Here is a 22,780-nt window from a genome sequence, read left to right on the forward strand (position 1 = left end):
CTGGGTGCCTTCCCACTGGGCTGTTTGTAGCTTTGAGCCATTTCTTCAGTTCAAGTTTTGTTAACCCCCCTGGCGGTATTCCCGAGTGTAGCTCGGGGTAATTTTTCAGTACCAAAAGCGGTAACCCCGAGCTACACTCGGGCTTACCATGCGGCGTTGCTCAGGGAGTCCCTGCAGCACTTACCTTGTCCTTCGCTCCCGCAATGCGTCCCCTGCAGCGTCCCCGGCCATCTCCTCCGGCTGATGCCGGCATCCGGCTTCCGTGTTCCGGTCCCTGCGAGCGTCGGGACGTACGGGGGAAGGAACCGGCGGCAAATTTGAAAATTTTAAAAACTGACATTTTCTAACAAACGAAAATCACATAGTATAACATTCCTGTATCAAACCATTTCACATACATTTTGTCCCGAGTGCTTTGTCCGGCGCCCTGCCTGCATTTTTACTGTTCTTTCTGCCTGGAAACTGAGAAACGTCCATGGCGTCCAAAGGCGTCCCTTTAGGTCAAAAGCAGTTTTAGACCGGCTAGAGAACAGCGATAGTAAATCAGAACCACTTGCAGAATTGAGTGATAATGATTCGTGGGGGAAATTCATCATCAGGCACTGAAAACGATTTTGCGACTTTGCTCAGCGATGTGCGAACTTGGCGCTATATTTCACATTTCAGTGTTTTTGGTTTGATTATATTATTGAATTAAATGTATTATTATTATATTATTATTTTTTATGATTATGTATTAAATTATAATTTCTGATTTCGTGTTTCAAATTTTATCCTACCCGGGATGTTTACTAGACTCTTGTTCAGACAGATTTCAGGGAGTTATTCCTAAGAATTACAGGCCTACAATAAAAAAAAATACATATTTCCATGCAAAATAATGGTACCGCTTTGAGCACAGAAATATGGACATAATCAGACCGCTAGGGAGGTTAATTGCAACCGGACTTTTGAGTCCACTGCCACCACACCATCCTGCACTCACCCACACGGGTGTATAGACAGCTGTACAGAACCATTTATTGCTCAGAAAGGCTTTGGTCAAAGCAGAGACAATGATATGTCCTATACCTTCCTTCCCTGTAGGTATCTGAATCCGGACATCTTTTTTTTTTGCATTATCCTCTCTGCCACGTCTCTTCAATTTCTGCCGCAAGATCCCAAATCTGCCATGGAGAAGGTGCTGCCATCTGTGGTCATCACAGCAAGTCCAGTGAAGCTACAGGTTAATGGAGGTAGGTTTGCCTAATTGAATTACATAGATACATTTTTAAAAAATCTGTCCACCCAGAATGGATATTTCAGTCTTTGACTTGTATCTCAGATTTTGATAGAAAAAGAGGTTGTGGGGGCTCGAGCCGCTACTGAGGAGTTTCACCATCCTGCCCAGATTATTCTTGTTCCGCTATGGAGAAATCGTGAGAAATGAGACTCCTCCTGATACAGTGGGAGGAATGACACCTTAACCCCCTGGCGCCGGCGCCTCCAGGCCCTTTAAGAGGTTTCAGAAGCCAGGAGGCGGGGTGGGGTTTTAGGGTCATGAGACCGCTGTGATTCGCTGTCACGGCAGTCAGATGATTGGAAAAGGTCCCAATCGCAAGGGGAGATTGGGACCTTTCCGTGAGCCACGGACATATGTGCTGGGAGAGTGCAGGGCACGTGCTCTCAGCATATATGTATTTTCAAATGGTACGCAAATATGCGGCCGCTCGGCGTCAAGGCCCAGACGCCATGAGGCCGCATATTTGTGTGCGCTTGGCGTCTAGGGGTTAAAGTCTTAGCTCATCTTTGCAGAAAAAAATGTAAAGATGATCTAACACCCCGCCGCCCCACCCTGTCCCATCCGCGCTGTACTTACCTCTGGGACAGCAAAGCTGTCAGCTCCAGTGGTCCGGGGATTTGACATCTCTGTTCCGTTCTGTCAGCACGTCTTGGACAGATTAGATCGATTCCGATTGGTCAGCACCATCACTGTGCAGGAAACGCTGATGGAACAGAGTAGGGATTCGAAATCCTCAGAGAAACTGCAGTTTTGCAACCTTGGAAGTAAGTACAGAGGGGGTCATGGGGGAGCGAGGAGGTTGAGGGTGCCTGGTGTTAGTTCACCTTTTCATTTTTTCTGTTTAGGTAAACTAGAATTTTAAAGTAATTCTAAATGTTCATTTTTATTTGATTTTATTTTTTTTGGAATAACAAACGTTCCATACTTACCTGCTCTGTGCAATGTCTTTGCACAGAGTAGCTCAGATTCTCCTCCTATAAGGTTCCCCACTGGCACTCCTGGCTCCCCCCCCCCCACAGAGAGCCCAATATAGCAAGCTGCTTGCTATGGTGGCATTTGTGCAGGCTCGCTCTCGAGCCGGATCTTTGTGCCCATAAGCAGGGGCGGACTGACAACTCATGGGGCCCCTGGGCAATAGGGGATCATGGGGCCCCTGTGTCCTCACCAGTACTCAAATCACACCCAAAAAAGCCTATGAAAGGTACCAGGGGCATCTCATGGGGCCCCCTACTGACCCTGGGCCCTCGAGCAGTGCCCAAGTTCCCGAATGGTCAGTCCGCCCCTGCCCATAAGACTAACAGAGCAGGGCTCCGCCCCCCCACTCCCTCCTCTCTGGCTGTGATTGACAGCAGCAGGAGCAGAAAACCATGAGAAGGATTGATTGCCCGTGAAGCAGTGCTGAATCTTCGTTGTGTTCCAGCACCCAGTTTGGGTTTCTTTTTTGGCACATTAGGCAGCTGTAGTGGAGGGGGAAGGGCGGTGGCCAAGCAAGAAGCAGATAGCACTTATCTTGGGTTAGTTTATGTTCACCATTTCAGCTTTGGTAGGTGCGGGTTCACTGGAAAGTTCAAAAGTTATCAATCGTTTATGCCGGCCATACATGGGTCGAAATTCGACCGATTTTTCGTCTGAAGAATAATCGGCTGATTTTTGCTCTGTTAGTGGGTCAGTGGCACCGGCTGATTTTCGTGGTTCCTCCCTTTTTTGGGTGATCGGGCATGTTGCAAAATATGTGAAAAACAACCAATTTTCGACTCAATGATGGTCAAATCGTACAATCGTTTTTCCGAAAAGAATATGCGCATGAGCCGTGACCTGGAAGGAACAGAAGTTTTGCCTGTTATATGGGGTGAACTTTTTTGACTCGGTCAGCCAATTTTCAAAATCATTGATGGCACCATCGGATTACCGAGCTAACAACGTTTTCGATTTTCGGACGAAAAATCATTCGGAATTCTAGCCATGTATGGCCTGCATTAGTCTATATTAGGGATGCACTTATCCAAGGATATTGACCGCTCGGGTGAAGCTTCCAGGTCCTGGCCCCGAGGTTCTCCCCACCTGCAAAACGCTATGCAGATGATGTCACAGTGCCACCTTCTCTATATAGGCCATACGGTAAGAGCTGGAGGTGGACAAATGAAGCTGTATGGAAGGCTGGAGGGCTGGTGACTAGACATGTGCAGAACAAAAAAATTATTTTGTTTCGAATCGATTTGTAAAGTTGCGAATTTCGTTTCATTGCGTTCGTAACGAAATTCGCTTTGTTTATTTTGTTTTCATCTGGATTGGAATTATTTTGCAATGTATTCGAAGTATTCGAATCGAATTTGAATCAAAAAATATTGACTCGATCCAAATTTGTTGTAAAGAATAGCTAGTTTTATTCTATTTCAAATTCGAATTTTGGAAGACAGTTGTATTCTTTTTATTTTAATCTTTTCTGTTCTAATCTTATGTAGTCTATTCTATTTTGTTTCTATTCTATTCCATTCTTTTATTTTCTATTCTTTTCTGTTCTATTTTATTCTATTCTTTGACTTTATTTTCGATTCTATTTTATTTTATTCTGTTTGGTTTTACTCTATTCTTTTCTATTCTATTTTATTCTATTCTATGTTTTTTTGAATTGCAGAAGACAGCTATATTCTTTCTATGCTATTCTTTTATTTTCTATTCATTTATATTCTATTCTTTTCTATTTTTATTCTGTTTTACTCTATTATTTATTTATTTTATTACAGGTATTTATATAGCGCCGTCAATTTACGCAGTGCTTTACATCTATATATATTATTTTCTATTCTTTTCTATTCTATTCCTTTATTTTCTATTCTATTCTTTTATTTTATTTTCTATTCTATTCTCTTTTATTATATTCTTTTTGAAATTTGAAGTCTATTCTATTTTGTTTCTATTCTATTCCATTCTTTTATTTTCTATTCTGTTCTTTTTTGTTCTATTTTATTCTGTTCTTTTACGTTATTTTCGATTCTATTTGATTTTATTCTCTTTGGTTTTACTTTATTCTTTTCTATTCTATTTTATTCTATTCTATTTTTTTGAATTGCAGAAGACAGCTATATTCTTTCTATTCTATTTTTTCTATTCTATTCTTTTATTTTCTATTAATTTCTATTCTATTCTTTTCTATTTTACTCCCTTATTTTCTATTTTTAATCTGTTTTACTCTTATATTTATTTATTTTATTACAGCTACTTAAATAGCGCAGTCAATTTATGCAGAGCTTTACATGTATTTATATTATTTTCTATTATATTCTTTTATTTTCTATTCTATTTATTCCATTCTTTTATTTTCTATTATATTCTGTTTTACACTATACTTTTCTATTCCATTGTGTTCTATTCTTTTTGAAATTCGAATTTCAGAAGATGACCATATTCTTTCTATTTTGTTCTATTCTATGCCTTTTTTTTCTATTCTATTGTTTTTTAGATCCAACATGGGATAACGCCTACGGTGTCATTAGTACAGTGTCAGTGCTTTTTTTTTAGCACTGATTACTGTATTGGTGTACTGGGGGTGGCAGTGACACCAAGTTAGTTCCCCCTCAGTGTCAGAAAGCCCTGCCGCAGTCCTGCTATAAGTCGCTGATCACCGCCATTACTAGTAGAATAAAAAAAAAAACATTATCTATACCGCCATTTGTAAACGCTATAACTTTCACGTCAACCAATTCATTTACACGTATTGGGATTTTTTTTTGCAAAGACATGGAGCAGAATACATTTTGGCCTAAATTTATGACAAAATTTGATTTTTTTACTGGACATGTTTAAAAGCAAAAAGTGAAAAATATTGTTTTTTGCTCAAAATTGTCTTTTGTTTGCTTACAGTGCAAAAAATAAAAAAAGCAAAGGCGATCAAATACCACCGAAAGAAAGCTCTATTCGTGGGAAAAAAAGGATGTAAGTTTAATTTGGGTGCAGCGTTGCATGACCGCGCAATTGTCAGACACATCTGATCACATGACGAAGGAATAGGCCAATCACAGCTGCTTTTACCATGTGACCAGCTGTGTCCAATCACAGCTGATCACTGGGTAAATAGGAAATGTTGGCTATCGGCAGTCCTTTCCTCATGCTGACAGTGCTTGAGGTGAGGAGAGCCAAAAAAGCGGCATTTTTCAGAGGGACATCTACACTGATCATCAGGGCACTGATCATCAGTGTCATGAGGATCAGTAGCCCCATCAGTGCGGCCAATAGTGCCCATCAATGCCTATGTGTGCCGGAAATCAGTGCCCATCAGTTGAATCAGTGACCATCAGTGCCCATCAATTGCATTAGTGCCCATCAGTTGAATCAGTGCCCACCAGTGCCACCTATCAGTGCCCATCAGTGCCACCTATCAGTGACCATCATTGCCGCCTATCAGTGCCCATTAGTGCCGCCTATTAGTGACCAGCAGTGCTGCCCATGAGTGCTGCCTAACAGTGCTGATCAGTGCCGCCTATCAGGGTCCATCAGTGCCACCTATCAGTGCCCATGAGTGCTGCCTAACAGTGCCCATCAGTGCCGCCTATCAGTGCCCAACAGTGCTACCTAGCAGTGCCCTTCAGTGCCGCCTATCAGTGCAGCCTCACCAGAGTCACATATCAATACACCCTATCATTGCCCATCAGTGACTCCTCATCAGTGCAGTCTATCAGCGCCCATCAGTGAAGGAGAAAAAATACTTATTTACCAAACTTTATAGCAGCTACCAAAAAGTTCTTTTTTAAAAAAACATTTCTGGTCTTTTTTTGTTTGTTTAGCAAACAATAACCTCAGTGGTGATTAAATACCACCAAAAAAAGCTCTATTTATAAAAAAAAAAATGCTAAAAAAGTAGTTTGGGTACAGTGTTGCATGACCGCGCAATTGTCACTCAAAGTATGAAAGAGCTGAAAATTGGTCTGGGCAGGAAAGGGGTAAAAGTAGGCAAGTGGTTAAGTTCATGGAGGAAATCTCCAAAGTTTGAAGTCTGTTCTGTTTCTCCAATCTAAGCATTGAAAGTGTGATCTCTGTAACTTACAGTTGTGATGAGATAGCGATAACTCCAATCTTAGTTGAATAACACAGGCAGTGACTCGATCAGATGACATCTTGTAGATCTTGTGAAGTTTTTTCCATAAACTGAGAGAATCTTACAAAAATGAACATCGGATAGGTCAAAAGATCATAATGTGATCTGCTTTATGACATGAGGCTTGAAGCTGAAATGCCTTAGGCTACATTCACACTAGCGTTGTGTGCAGGCGGCAGAAAGGCGTTTGGGAAGCATTTTTACTGCTTCCCAAACGCCTCGGACAATTCTGCACATTGCAGCACATGGTGCTGTTCTAACGGGAGCGTTAGCGTCGCGGCAAAACGGACGCCTCTGGTCGAGTCAGGAGACATTGAAGCCTCCTATTCTAGTCTATGGTGCCGGGCATTTGCGCCGCGGTTGCGGGGCGTTTGCGGAGCGGTAACACCATTCAAACTTCATTATAGGCGTTTGTAGGGCATTTTTAATGCTCGGCAAATGCCTAGCAACGGCCGATGAACCGCGCAAGCCGGACCAACGCTTGCCAAACGCTATAGGGGCGTTTGGCAAGAGTTGGTAAAACAGTCAAGTGTGAACGTAGCCTTACTGGGAAAAGGGGGAGGGTTATCTATACATCATGAACTAAACCAGAGGAAAGGGAGGAGCAGAGATAAAATACAAAGAACACTTAAAGGCATATGACAGTCATGTGAAACATGACAAAGTCCAAAATACATTTTATTCAGAAGATGCAAAAGTAAAACGTGTTTCAGGGACAGATCTCCCTTCATCAGGGCTTAGGTGTCCGTTTATGAACCAGCGGTAATAGATCGCTGCTCAGTTCTCCGGCATTCTCAGAGAACACAGTTCTCCTGTGAATGCAGTTTATGAAGCAGTTCTCCAAACGAAGGGAGAACGGTCTCCAAACGCTAGAGAACGGTCTACAAACTCTGGAAAATGGCTGATTTTACTATAATCTCGCGAGATTACAGTAAAAGGTCAGTTTACTAAACAGAGGTAAATTATCTCTGCTTAGTTTTCGGTCCCTCTGATTCTCCAGCTCTGGGCTGGAGAATCTGGAGGGAGAACACAGATCTCCAGCGAAGGGCTGACATGATCTCCTGAGTGTCATAAACTGTGAATGACCAGAGAATAGCTGAGATCCGTTGAATCGCAGCTATTCTCTGTGTCATAAACGGACACCATAGTAGGTACTGCAAGAGGTGTATTCTGAACAACAGAGCTGAAACAATCCTCATGGAAAACACTGAAGTGAACTGCAACAGAACAAAGCCTGAACACATCACAATTTATTGCCATTGGTAGTATAATATTTTTTCAAATGCTAAACTAATGATGTGCCATTTTATTTCCCAAGCTTTTACAAACTGTTCACATCATCCATTTCATTCTCAAACTGGAGCCACTGTTTACTTAAGGAGGCTTCTTGTTATCCATACAGTTATACATTGTGAGCAAAAAAGATTCCAGCAAGGACATTAAGACAGAGATCTGCGATTCGCCCCGAGAACCTGTTATTCAGAAAAGATTGGTTAATATTTAATCAATGTCCTCATCACACTTCAGGTAGAATGATGTCCAAAGAATGAGGAACTGCCAGCTCTCAGGTTTAAACATTAGACAGATCACTCCACTTGAGGGTATAGCGTGTGACGTGGGCAGGGGCATTGTGTAAATGGACGGGGAAGCTGTATTGTAATTGTTCCTGAAGTTCCAAGCAGGGGCGGACTGACCATTTGGAAACTCGGGCACTGCCTGAGGGCCCGGGGTCAGTAGGGGGCCCCATGAGTTGCTCCTGGTATCTTTTTCATAGGCTTTTTTGAGTTTGGGCAAGGACACAGGGGCCCCATGGTCCCCTATTGCCCGGGAGCCCCATGAGTTGTCAGTCCATACCTGGTTCCAAGCCCAATTTTTGTAAAGCAGCATACAAGAATTTTTTTTATTAAAAAACAGAAACAATTGAATACTGACGTGATACTTTTTTATTTGCACTAACATACAATTTTGAGGACAAGCTTCCGGGGTCTGTCCCCTTCTTCAAGGTCCAGGCAGTACTACTACAAAGTTTTAGCAGATTGTTAGAAGAGATGGTGAAAGGGGAAGGAAAAAAACAAAAACAAAGAAACACACACAAACGGATGTACATTTGTGGGGACCAAAGGGACAGAATAAGAGCCCTCTGCTGAAAAAAGTCAGTCATCTGGTATAGAAGACCAAGTTAAGGGACAAGCAGGGGCAGACTGACAACTCATGGGGCCCCGGGCAATAGGGGATCATGGGGCCCCTGTGCCCTTGCCTAAACTAAAAAAAGCCTATGAAAAAGGTACCAGGGGCATCTCATGGGGCCCCCTACTGACCCCGGGCCCTCGGGCAGTGCCCGAGTTTCCAAATGGTCAGTCCGCCCCTGGGGACAAGTGATCATTGGTGGGAGATTAACCACTTCAATACCGGGCACTTTAACCCCCTTCCTGCCCAGGCCAATTTTCAGCTTTCAGCGCTGTTGCACTTTGAATGACAATTGTGCGGTTAGGCAACACAGCACCCAAACTAACATTTTTATCATTTTGTTCACACAACTAGAGCTTTCTTTTGGTGGTATTTAATCACCGCTGGGGTTTTTATTTTTTGCTAAATTAACAAAAAAAGACTGAAAATTTTGAAAAAAAAAACACGTTTCTTTGTTTCTATTATAAAAGTTTGCAAATAAATAATTGTGCTTCATAAATTTAGGCCGAGATGTATTCTTTGGTGAAAATAACCTAAATCATATATTGTGTTTCTCTCCGCATTAATATTTCAGTACATTTGTTATGTCCTTCATCAACAGAATTGTACACCTTATTTTTGGTGTCAATGAGCTTGCTTTTGACTGTTTCTTTGTTGTTGTGCTGTCTATAATAAAATTAATTGTAAAAGAAAATAACCCAAATCAGTGTTTATTATTTAGTCTGTAGGAAAGTTATAGAGTTCACAAACTATGGTATAGATCTGAAAATTGATCAATCCTGAAGTACTGACAGCCAATCTAATTTCCTGAGGCCCAAAAATGTCAGAACAGTACAGATATCCCCCAAATGTCAGGACAGTACAGATATCCCACAAATGACCCCTTTTTGCAAAATAGACAGTCTGGCGTATTTCATAACAGGCATGGCGAGTTTTTTTAAGTTGTAATTTTGTTTGTCATAATTTTTCAGAAAATGAAGAAATTAAAAAAAAATTTTTTACAATTGTTTTTATATACTGTCACCAGTGCAGCACAGTGTCAGAATATATCTGGTGTGGCGGTGATTAGGGCCACACCAGATATATTGGTCACAGCAGGTCACATGCTACTGGCAACGGGGCCGGTACACAGATCTGTCATCGGTCGTGTCTAAGGTACACGGCCGGTGACAGATCTCGCCACAGCGTGGCAAAGCGCACTTCGGGAAGGAGGTCACATGACATCCTACCGGAGGAACAAGAGGTTCACCTGACCGTCATTTAACTATAGGCCAGGCGAGAAGGGGTTAATGCGCCAGTCCAACAAAACTGATCACTCAGGGCCAATTCACACTGACGTGTGCTAAAATGTATGGCAGATGGATGTACATATACATATGTACATATACTGGAATTTTTATTTTTGTTTTTTTTATACTAGTAATGGCGGTGAACTTATAGCGGGACTGCGGAGGGCATTCTGACACTGGGGGGGGAACTGACTAACTGCCACTGACATCCCCAGTGACACCAAGACAGTGATCAGTGCTAATAAAAAGCACTGACACTGTACTAATGGCACTGCGCAGGAAGGTGGTTAACATCTGGGGTGATCAAAGGGTTACATGATGTGCTGTGTGTGTTTTACTAGGGAGACATGCTGTGCAGAGAAATACAAAGCAGCATGTCCTTGCTGGCAGGAGAAAGACCTGTGTTGTTTACACGCAGGTCTCTCCCCTGTCAGCTTTACCCAGTGATCGCTGGGTGCCGGTGGGAAATCTCTGGCTGGGACCCGGTGATTGACATTCCTAGCCATCCCTACCCGGAAATGTAAATCATGTATATATACGTGATTTTGCGCAGCCCTACCACCCTGTAGCAGCAGTTAAACTATAGGGTGGCGGGAAAGTGGTTAAACATCACATACAGTGTGCTTTTGCAATGGGCATATTAGCACTTATTAACCCCTTGACGCCGAGCGTATGCAAATATGTGGCCTCTTGGCGGCTGGGCATCGACACTGAGCGGCCGCATATTTGCGTACCATTTGAAAATACATATGTGCTGAGAGCCCTGTGTGCTTCCAGTACATATGTCGGTGTCTCGCGAAATGGTCCCGATCTCCCCTTGCGATCGGGACCTTTTACGATCATGTGACTGCTGTGACAGCTTATCACGGCGGTCACATGACCCTAAAACCCCACCTCCCGGCATCTGAGACCCCTTAAAGGGCCGGGAGGAGGTTAAAAAAAGGGTCATTAGGCTACTTTCTTATTGGGACGCTTCATAACGCTTCATAACTAGACCAATTTCTACAACTGTATAGGAATCCAGTTCAATAAATGGGAGCCCCACCAGGACAAGACATAGTTTATACAAAAGTATTCTGTAGTCCCATTAACATTGTGATCTTATTTTTAAACATTTCAGTTTCAGAAGCTCCCGCAGCAGAAGATGCAGAAGAAGGAGCAGCCACAGCAGCTGAAGAGGTATGTAGGCTTCTAGTTCTGTGCATTGTTCTTCTTTTTAATACATTTTTTGGTTGGGTTACACAGCGTAGAATATACGAATTGTGCTGTCAAGCGTAATAATGCTCATTTGCAGTGCGAAACATGGGAAACACATAAAAAGGAAAAAGCAAATATAGGCCAGACAGCTATCATCATAATTTTTGCAAATCTATAGAAAGGACATGACTAGAAAGGTGTCAGTACCAGGGTGATACTGCGTAACATGCACCCCGTTGTGTACCACCCATACAACCGCACAACCTAACCTTGAAAGGGAACAAGTGGGGGATAACTGGAGATATAGAAGAGAATGTTAAAAAAAATAACAAGTACAGTAGAGACTATCACAAACAAACAAACATTTCCTAGCATACTTACCAGCTAGCCTGCAAAAAGATCAAATAGACCCTATCTATCAATTTCCGTTAATCCCCCTGGCGGTATTCCTGAGTGTAGCTCGGGGTAAAGTTTCAGCACCACAAGCGGTAACCCCGAGCTACACTCGGGAATACACTGCAGCGTTGCTCCGGGATCTCTTCTTCACTTACCTTGTCCTGCGCTCCCGCGATGTCCCCCCTGCAGTGTCCCCTGTAATGTCCTCCGGCCGATGTCGTCATCTGTCTTCTGGGTTCCGCTTCCTGCGACGTCGGGACGTTCGGGGGACGGAACCGGTGGGAAATTTGAAAATGACAAAAAGTGACATTCACTAAAATCACATAGTATAACATTCCTGTATCAAACCATTTCACATACATTTTGTCCCGAGTGCTTTGTCCGGCGCCCTGCCTGCATTTTTACTGTTCTTTCTGCCTAGAAACTGAGAAAAGTCCATGGCGTCCAAAAAGCGTCCCTTTAGGTCCAAAGCGGTTTTAGACCGGCTAGAGAACAGTGATAGTAAATCAGAACCACTTGCAGAATTGAGTGATAATGATTCGTGGGGGAAATTCGTCATCAGACACTGAAAACGATTCTGTGACTTTGCTCAGTGATGTGCGAACTTGGCGCTGTATTTCAAATTTCAGTGTTTTTGGTTTGATTATATTATTGAATTAAATTTATTATTATTTTTATGATTATTTATTAAATTATAATTTATGATTTTGTGTTTCAAAGTGTAACATACCCGGGATGTTTACTAGACTATTGTTCGGACAGATTTCAGTGAGTTATTCCTAAAAATGACAAGCCTACAATAAAAAAAATACATATTTCCATGCAAAAAAATGTACCGCTTTGAGCACAGAAATATTGACATAATCAGACCCCTAGGGAGGTTAACCACTTCATGTCCTGACACTTTCACCCCCTTCCAGTCCAGGCCAATTTTCAGCTTCACACTTTGAATGACAATTGCGCGGTCATGCAACACTGTAGCCATATGAATTGTTTAGCATTTTTTTGAGACAGATAAAACTTTCTTTTGGGGGTATTTATTCATCGCTGGGATTTTTATTGTTTTGCTATATAAATGAAAAAGTCCAAAAATGTTGAAAAAATTTTGCAAATAAATAATCTTTCTTCATAAATCTTGGCCAAAATGGATTCATCTATCTTTTTAGAAAAAAAAATAACCCAAATTAGTTTATAACCAAAAATTATAATTTTTCTAATTTTTTTACATTTTTATTTTAATTTTTTATATTATTTATGGTTTTTTTTTTTTTAACATACTGTCACCCTAGCAGTACAGTGTCACCATAGTGACACTGTACTACTTGTGGGGTGTGATGAAGATTTTTTTTCCTTTTTTTGCACTGATTGCTTTTACACCCGTAAAGGCTATACCATTAGCATCATTAGCAGCACAGCCACCTGGCAGTGCTAGGGTCGTCAGTTCAAATCCCCACCACGGCACCACCTGTCTGGAGTTTGCATGTTCTCCCTGTGCCTGCATGGGTTTCCTCCGGATACTCTGGTTTCCTCCCACACTCCAAAGACATGCTTGTAGGTGAATTGGCTCCTGTCTAAATTGGCCCTAGTATGTGTATGTATGAATGTGAGTTAGGGACCTTAGATTGTACGCCCCTTGAGGGTTAGGGACTGATGAGAATGTACAATATATATGTAAAGTGCTGCGTAAATTGATGGTGCTATATAAGTACCTGAAATAAATAATCTCTCCTTCTCTCTGGCTGCATTCCTGCAGCCATTGAGAAATACTGTAAGAGCTGTGATTGGTCACAGTTTGCCACATGGTACAAGGCTGTTGTGAAGGGCCTTGTACCATGTGACCTCTGTGATCATTCACAGATTTCACAACTAGTAAACAATGATGTCAGGAAGTGACATCTTGTTTACTGCTGTTCATGTGATCACTGATTGGGCAATCAGTGATCACATGAATTGGGACCTCACACAAAGATTCCGTACAGTGATCTGTGTTCCCCCGGACACAGCAGACACCGATTGCAGTGCTGCACACTCCCAGGGAGTGCGCACAGGCAATGGATGCGGGGGGACATTTAGAAACGTCCATCCGCTTCGGCAGCGCTCCCATCCGGCCCATGTTGATAAACGGTGGTTAAAGACAGAGGGTTAGTTGCACACATTTGCCAATATATATGGAAGCGGCAATGCCCACGTCAAGGCTCCTTAGTATACTGAAGTCCTAACTCAATAGTTTTAGAGTCTACAAACTGGAGCACATATAGCAGTGGAGAGATTAAAGACAGGTCTGCCTGGAGGGAGCCCACTCCTTCTTAAAGGCCCAGGGACACATTGGACGCCCAGCAAGAGCATATGGCAGCTGAAGGCATCCAGTGTGTCCCCACGCCAAGTCCAGCCGACAAGCTGTGCAAACAAGTGGCAACCACCGCAATCCATAACTAGCCTTTGCAGTAAGGTGCACATAGAAGGGCAATGCACATCACAAACAAACAAAAATTTCCAAACACACTTACTAGCTAGCCTGCAGAAAAAACAAATTGACCCTGTCTAACAATTCATGTTAATCTCTTCCCACCAACGTGGCACATATGGGCTTTAACGCCGAGAGGCCTCATATATGCGGCCCAAAATAAACAACTGCGTGCTCCCAGCACAGGTAGCGGCGGTGACCAGAAAGCTCCCGAAGCATACTAGTGATTAGGAGCTTTGCGATTATGTGACCGCTGTGACAGCCATTCACAGTGGTCACATGACCCAGATGCCTGCCTCCTCCTCCGGAAATTTACATTATTAGGAGATTCAGATACATCCGAATTTCTGAATTACATTAGCAACGAATTTAAACAAGTCTGAAATAATGAAACGAAAGTTCGTCTGATATTCAAATTGGGATCAAATTAGAAATATAAACATATTTCTGATTTCCTTCAAATATTATGTCTATTAGTGTTAGAATATAGCCATCTTCTAAAATTCAAACTTCGAAAAGAAATGAATAGAGTATAAAAGAATAGAATAAAAAATAAAAGGATAGACTAGAAAATAAAGGAATAGAATAGAAATTAAAGAACAGAATTTAAACAAGTCTGAAATAATGAAACGAAAGTTCGTCTGATATTCAAATTGGGATCAAATTAGAAATATAAACATATTGCTGATTTCCTTCAAATACTATGTCTATTAGTGTTAGAATATAGCCATCTTCTAAAATTCAAACTTCGAAAAGAAATTAATAGAGTATAAAAGAATAGAATAAAAAATAAAAGGATAGACTAGAAAATAAAGGAATAGAATAGAAAATAATAGAACAGAATTGAAAAAATTAATAAAAGAACATAAAAGAATAGCATAGAATAGAATAGAAAGAATATAGCAGTCTTCCGAAAAAAAAGAATAAAACAGAAATGAATATAATAGAAAATAAATGAATATTATATAAAAGAATATAATAGCATATAATAGAAAATCAAAGCATAGAATTGAATAGAAAATAAAGAAATGGAATACAATAAAAAAATAATAGGCTAGAATAGAAAAAATAGAAACAATATAGCTGTCTTCCATAATTCGAATTTCAAAAGTAATAAAATAGAATAGAATGGAATAGAATAGAACAGAAAAGAATAGAGTACAAACAGAACAGAATAGAATATTAAAAGAATAGAATAAAGTAGAATAGAAAATAAAGGAATAGAATAGAATAGAAAATAAAAGAATAAAACAGAAAAGAGAGAATAGAAAAAAATAAAATAGCCTAGTATACAAAGAATATAACCGTCTTCTGAAATTCAAAGTTTAAATACAATAGAACCAGCTATTTTAGATTCGAATTTCATTTGAAAACTTAAAATCCAATGCAAAATTTTAAGTCCGGTCAAAAATGAATAAACGTAACTCAATGAAACAAATTTTGTGCAGCAAAATGAAATTAGTGACTTACCAAATTGATTTGAATTTTTTTTTTTGTTCTGTACATGTCCAATAGTTAAATCATCCAGTTTATATCTGTCTTCTCTCCAGCCCTCTGCACAAGTCCTTCTTTCTCATGATTCTACAGAGATTTCAGTCAAGACAGAGCCAGAGAACGTCCTAAACCAACAATACGAGTACAAGATCCGACCTTGCATCGATCTCATTGACTCCCTGAGGTCACTGGGGGTGGAGAAGGACTTGGGATTGCCGGCCATTGCTGTCATTGGTGACCAGAGTTCGGGGAAAAGTTCTGTACTGGAGGCCCTTTCCGGCGTGTGTCTACCCAGAGGAAGTGGTAAGAATTCTTTCAGCCATCCGTGATAAGACCCCTTTATAAGCAGTACTGCTTTTTATAATGCAGACATGACTAGTGAGGTTACATTGAGTGGATGGAACACTGAAGCATAACCACTGAGCAACACTTGTGTAGGAAGCAGAGCCTGCATGTATAATTAATGAAAAAGACTGCCTACATAAAAAAAATTGCATCCATTAATATAAATAGGTACATTCATCTTTTCTATGACCAGAACTTATTGATTCCTAGATGTCCAGGCCACGTTTTGCTGCACTGGAATGCTTTGGATAACTTAAAGGTTAAGTCCACCTTTTATACACCCTTTTTTATGTGACACCCATATTTAGGGTGTAACATGGTGCCAAGCCACCCCCAACTTTTAAAGTGATTATAAAGGCTTAAATAAAAATAAAAAAATAACAAACATGTACTTACCTGCTGTGTGCAGTGGTTTTACACAGAGCAGCCTGGATCCTCCTCTGCTCGGGTCCCCCGCAGGATCTCCTGGTGACCTAACTATGGGGGCACCCGCTGCTCCGTGTGTCCATTCACACATGGAGCCGTGGCTTAGCCCCACCCCCTGACTCTTCTCATTGGCTCACTAGATGGGATTGACAGCAGCAGGAGACAATGGCTCCCCCTGCTGTCTCAGCCAATGAGGAGAGGGAGTCCCAGGATAGCCAAGACTCCAGTGCGCATTGCTGGATCAAGAGAGGGCTTAGATGAGTATTAGGGGGATGCTGCACACAGGTTTTTTACCTTCATGAATAGAATGCATGGAGGTAAAAAAACCTTGAGACAGTAAACACCTAACTATGGGGGCACCCGCTGCTCCATATGTCCATTCACACATGGAGCCGTGGCTTAGCCCCACCCCCTCACTCTTCTCATTGGATCACTAGCTGGGATTGACAGCAGCAGGAGCCAATGGCTCCCCCTGCTGTCTCAGCCAATGAGGAGAGGGAGTCCCAGGATAGCCAAGACTCCAGTGCGCATCGCTGGATCAAGAGAGGGCTTAGGTGAGTATTAGGGGGATGCTGCACACAGGTTTTTTACCTTCATGAATAGAATGCATGGAGGTAAAAAAACCTTGAGACTTTAGAACCACTTTAACTGCCCCATTACAGAGTTTGGGGGGGTGGGGGCAGGGGCGGCCTCAGCATTTGGAAACTTGGGCACTGCCCGAGGGCCCGGGGTCAGTAGGGGGCTCCATGAGATGCCCCTGGTACCTTTTTCATAGGCTTTTTTGAGTTTGGGCAAGGACACAGGGGTCCCATGATCCCCTATTGCCCGGGGGCCCCGTGAGTTGTCAGTCCGCCCCTGGGTGGGGGTGTTCTTTTCCCTGCTGGATCACGTCACTTGTTACATTTTGTATGGCCATGCATATCTCCGCCCACACAGCCATGTCATTCACAGAAATCTGTGAATGAATAAACTATAAGTCCCGTCTTCCACTGCAGCACGGGGGCATTTAGTAGTAAATGGAACACAAGTGGGGTGCTTTGGTACTTCCTCCTGCTCCATAATCAACCGTCTGTACCTCGGTATGGACATAGGGCTGAAGCAAGAGTAAGCAGGAGCCTGTGCATTGCACCTGAGATCTACTAATCACAGTTGCAATACTAGACAGGCTCTTATGCAAAAAAAAAATGTTAAGTGCACCTTTTTTTCTGCATTTTCTGGGAGCACTTATTATTTTTTTTGTGACACAATTTTTTAAACGCAGCAGTAAGAAGGATGGTGGACAGGAAATGGCTCATCACCTATGTGTATAAATTTCAACTTGAGCTATTGGGCACTGTAAACAGCAGGTTATTTTTTTCAACAGAGCTAAGAACAGATAGGTAAGCATGTAAAGAGGAGCTACTAGCTCCACCTGCTTACCAAAAAAATATAAACTATAAGAAATATAAAAATGTTTTTAAAATATCATAACTATTAGAAATATTTCTAATTCTTCTCTGAAATATAACTTTTTTTGAGTGAAATGGCCCTATTGTTAAATCTAAAAATGTAATTAATCATTCTTTGTGGTGATTTTATTACTTTTTCTTTTCTTTGCTTCATGAAGGCATTGTCACCCGTTGCCCCCTGGAACTCAAGTTAAAAAAGTCTTCACAGGGCTCAAAGTGGAATGGTGAAATAAAGTACCGTGACCAAAAAGTAAAACTTAAAAACCCAAGTGAAGTGGAACGTGAGGTCAGGAAAGGTAAAGCATTCATGTCATTATTATTATTATTATACAGTATTTATAAAGTGCCAATAGTTCGCTCAGCGCTGTACATTACAAAGGGGGACAGAACATGTGACAGAACAATACCAATACAATGCAAAACATGAGGGGATCGAGGGCCCTGCTCTTTCGAGCTTACAATCTAGGAGGGAGGGGATGGTGGCACAGGAGGAAATAGCTGTGGGGGATGGGGTGGTAGGAAGAGTGGAGGAGGTCGGCAAGTTATCAGGGGGTGGGGTGGGGTAGGCTTCCCTGAAGAGATGGGTTTTCAGGGTGCATGTCATTCCACAGAGATGGCTGGGGCAGCACAGAGAGTTTGCATTTATTTATTATTTAAACACCTCATATTAGACCCAATCAATACAATCACAAATAAGTTGTAACATGTTAATGTAAATTCAAAAGGTTTTTTTAACCACTTTACCCTACAGAGGATCCCCCCCCCCTTCCTGACCAGGCCATTGATTGCGATACGGCGCTGCGTTACTTTAACTGACAATTGCGCAGTCATGCAACGCTGCACTCAAATTAAATTTATATCCTTTTCCCCCACAAATAAAGCTTTCTTTTGGTGGTATTTGATCACCTGTGAGTTTTTATTTTTTCCTCTATGAACTAAGAAAAGACCAACAATTTTGAAAAAAAAACCCAGTATTTTTGACTTTTTGCTATAAAACATATCCAGTAAAAAAAATTTTAAAAATCAGATTTCGTCAGAAATTTAGGCTAAACATGTATTCTGCTACATGTCTTTGCTAAAAGAAAAAAATCCCACTACATGTAAATTAATTGGTTTATTATTATTATTATACAGTATTTATAAAGCGCCAATGGTTCACTCAGCGCTGTACATTACAAAGGGGGACAGAACATGTGACAGAACAATACCAATACAATGCAAAACATGAGGGGATCGAGGGCCCTGCTCTTTCGAGCTTACAATCTAGCATTATGGGAAAGTTATAGCGCCTATAAATGGCATATATATATATATATATATTCTGGAATTTTTTTAAACTTTTTTTTATACTAGTAGTGGGGGCAATCAGCGACTTATAGCAGGACTGCTGCGGGCATTCTGACACTAACTGACACTGACTAACTGCCACTGACACTAATACAATGATCAGTGCTAATAAAAAGCACTGACACTGTACTAATGGCACTGGGCAGGAAGGGGTTAACGTGGGGTGATCAAAGGGTTAACTGTGTGCTGTTTTACTATGTGCACTTTGTGTGTTTTACTGTGTAAGCATGCTGCTTTGTATTGCTCTGCAATGCAGAGCAAAACAAAGTGTGTGGTGTGTGGGCTCTTGCCATAATGTCCACAGCATACATGCACATTTTAGGACACTTACCTCCCAAAGCCCCACTTCCAGAATTGTGGTGTCAGCAATGTATTTTGCTGCTATCCAGGTCCTCCAATTTCAATAGATAAAAAAATAAAGTTTTGGCAGATAAAAATTAAAGAATACAAAGCCTTAAAAAAAGTTTTATATTGCAGAAGGGGAGAAGTGAGGGAACCTAAAGTCATTCAGGAGAGTGAAGGTACACTTTAAAATCTGAACCTGGACAAAAATTGGTATACTATTAAAAAAGTACGCAATGCTGAAGCAAGTATCAGATTTAACTTGGTTTAGGGAGTTTAAATATTTACCCAAACTTAGTGGGTGGTGGAAATCTGCAGATATTCAGGGTTGGTACTGCTGATGATACTACATATCGCTTGTAGCATATAGAAAGTCAATCGTGAAAACTCGTGAGTTGTCGGCCCTGATCAATACAGGCGTCTCCTAAAGTAAATTCTTGTGTCGTTTGCCAATTCCTTCTTTTTCTTTCCTAGCTCAAGACTGCATGGCTGGTGCAGGAAACGGGGTCAGTGATGAACTTATAACCCTGGAAGTTGTATCTCCAAATGTTCCAGACCTGACTTTGATCGATCTTCCAGGAATCACACGAGTTGCCCTAGCCAATCAACCGGCAGATATTGGACTGAAGGTGTGTTGCATATACTGTATCATATGGCATGCCTCACATAAAAGGGCTGGGCAGATGGATGCAGTTGGAAGTCAAATACACCTGTGAATGTACTTACTGTAGGTGGAACTCCAACCATCTCAAACTGATCTCAATTACATGGTAAAGGCACCTGCAAGCAAGCTGCAACTGCTTATCGAGTGCTAAGGCCTCATTAATACAGTTGGGGTGTCATAAAAAACAGGCAATTGAGCCTTGTTTTTTTTTTTTTACTGCCCACTCTAACCTAAAATGGTGGCACAAATACAACATGTATGCTGCATGTCATGTTTGGCGGGTAGTACTGCCACCAAACATGACCCATTCAAGTAAGAGGGTGCCAAAGACATCCATGAATATCAAACTGCATTCAGAAGATAAACGCCTCTGTTATCAAGCCCTGGTGGGCTGGGTGAAATGCGTCAGAGTGTGTGGCCGGAGCGGCGGCTGAGGCCATCTCCTGTGAACACCTGACTCTTGGGCGTCTATACGCCCAATACTTCAGCTTCTGAAATAGCCTGCAGATGCTGCTCCCATTTCCGTTGCCGGCATGGTGACTCCTTTTATATGTCTCTAGGCTTTGAGCGGCGCCACAAGTTTTCTTCTACAGGTCTTAATCTGCATTCAGAGGAGTTGAGGCAAACAATATAATGCAGTGTATGTTGGCATTTCCAGTGTTGGAAGATCAAGAGGAAAACTTCTTGCCAGGCCTTCATGTGTGTCTTGCAGGTATAACAAAGGAACTCGCAATGAGGAAGAAGGGAAGTTACATCATACAAAAGGGAAGGATTGCAAAAAATTGAGTGTAATTAAAACAATGAGCATGGATTGGCAGCATACCCATAAACAGTGAAACAACATAAGTAATACAGTTGCAAGAAAAAGTATGTGAACCCCTTGGGATTACGTGGAGTTTTGCATGAATTGGGCATAAATTGTGCTCTGAACGTCATCTAAGTCACAACAATAGAAGAACACAGTCTGCTGAACATAATACTACACAAACATTAGATGTTGCCATGGTTTAATTGCACATAACATGTAAACCTTCACAGTGCAGGGAGGAAAAAGTATGTGAGGCCCTAGCTTAATGACTTCTCCCAGAGCTAATTGGAGCCAGGAGTGAGCCAACCTTGACTCCAATCAGTGTGATGATATTGGATGTGTTGCTGACAGCTGTCCTGCCCTTAAAAAACACACCTGTTTTGGGTTTACTGGTTTCAAGAAGCACTGTCTGATGTGAACCATGCCTCGCAGAAAAGAGCTCTCAGAAGACCTACGATCAAGAATTGTTGACTTGCATGAAGCATGTTAGATCAAAAAGAAAAGAAGCAGCATTTTCAGAAGAAATTTAGAATTTGTGGTCCTTGTATATCTACCAGGACAGGCTTACTTATAGCTTTAGCAATGTCCTCAAATTTCTTTTATTTTCACCTGCACAACCCATTGACATTTGGTCACATTTTCATTACCGCAAACTGCTAACTGAAACTTTTCCTGTTTTCCTAGATTAAGCTGATGATCAGCAAGTACATTAAGAGACAGGAGACCATTAATTTGGTTGTGGTTCCCAGTAATGTGGATATTGCAACAACAGAGGCTCTGGAAATGGCCAGAACTGTGGACCCCAGCGGACAGCGGACATTAGGTAAAAAAGAACCTAACCCAACTGCTGCTGAAAATCAATTTACTTTGATGCATTACCAACTGATATGAAGATTAATAAAGGGAAATGCAGGCTGCCCCTAGAGGTTAGATGCAGCTCCTGACCTGTCTGTGACTTGAAGTTTTGTTGATTGCCTGTAGGGTGTTAGAAGCCGCATTTGACCTGCAGTTTTTAGAGACTAGTTCTTGGAAGCAGCATGTGACCTGCAGTTTTTGTAGGCTGCCCCTAGAGGTTAGTAGCAGCACTTGACCCACCAATGACTTGCAGTTTTTGTAGACTGCCTGTACGGGTTAGTAGCAGCACTTGACCCACCAATGACTTGTACTTTTTGTAGACTGCCTGTAGGGGTTAGTAGCAGCACTTGACCCACCAATGACTTGTACTTTTTGTAGACTGCCTGTAGGGGTTAGTAGCAGCACTTGACCCACCAATGACTTGCAGTTTTTGTAGACTGCCCCTAGGGATTAGTAGCAGCACTTGACCTGCCAATGAATTGCAGTTTTTGTAGACTACCCCTAGGGAATAGTAGCGGAACTTGACCTGCCAATGACTTGCAGTTTTTGTAGACTACCCCTAGGGGTTAGTAGCGGCAATTGACCCGCCAATGACTTGCAGTTTTTGTAGACTGCCCCTAGGAATTAGTAGCGGCACTTGAGCTACCAATGACTTGCAGTTTTTGTAGACTGACCCTAGGGATAAGTAACGCCACTTGACCTGCCAATGACTTGTAGTTTTTGTAGACTGCCCTTAGGGGTTAGTAGCAGCATTTGACCTGCCGTTAACTTGCAGTTTTTGTAGACTATCCCTAGGGGCTAGTAAGAGCACTTGACCTGCCAATGACTTACAGTTTTTGTAGACAACCCTAGGGGTTAGTAGCAGCACTTGACCTGCCATTGACTTGTAGTTATTGTAGACTGTCCTAGGGGTTAGTAGCAGCACTTGACCTGCCATTGACTTGTAGTTATTGTAGACTGTCCTAGGGGTTAGTAGCAGCACTTGACCTGCCATTGACTTGTAGTTTTTGTAGACTGTCCTAGGGCTTAGTAGCAGTACTTGACCCACCAATGACTTGCAGTTTTTGTAGACTGCCCCTAGGGCTTAGTAGCAGTACTTGACCCGCCAATGACTCACAGTTTTTGTAGACTGCCCCTAGGGGTT

General features: G+C 41.8%; 1 protein-coding gene across 1 annotated transcript in view; it reads left to right on the forward strand.

The window, feature by feature from the left end:
- The first annotated feature begins 1,109 nt into the window (after nt 1–1,109).
- The window catches only part of LOC149450469 (interferon-induced GTP-binding protein Mx2-like), a 68,812-nt gene continuing 47,141 nt past the window's right edge, over nt 1,110–22,780 (forward strand). Inside the window, exons 1-6 of the mRNA XM_089691922.1 lie at nt 1,110–1,235; nt 10,971–11,029; nt 15,458–15,704; nt 17,779–17,916; nt 19,784–19,938; nt 21,466–21,604. Of these exons, the coding sequence (XP_089548048.1) occupies nt 1,172–1,235; nt 10,971–11,029; nt 15,458–15,704; nt 17,779–17,916; nt 19,784–19,938; nt 21,466–21,604 (802 nt within the window). The 5' untranslated portion in view covers nt 1,110–1,171. The remainder of the gene's footprint in view (nt 1,236–10,970; nt 11,030–15,457; nt 15,705–17,778; nt 17,917–19,783; nt 19,939–21,465; nt 21,605–22,780) is intronic.

Source organism: Staurois parvus, unplaced genomic scaffold (genome assembly GCF_062004578.1).
Source record: "Staurois parvus isolate SC_StPar_1 unplaced genomic scaffold, SC_StPar_1.0 ptg000574l, whole genome shotgun sequence".
NCBI lineage: Eukaryota > Metazoa > Chordata > Amphibia > Anura > Ranidae > Staurois > Staurois parvus.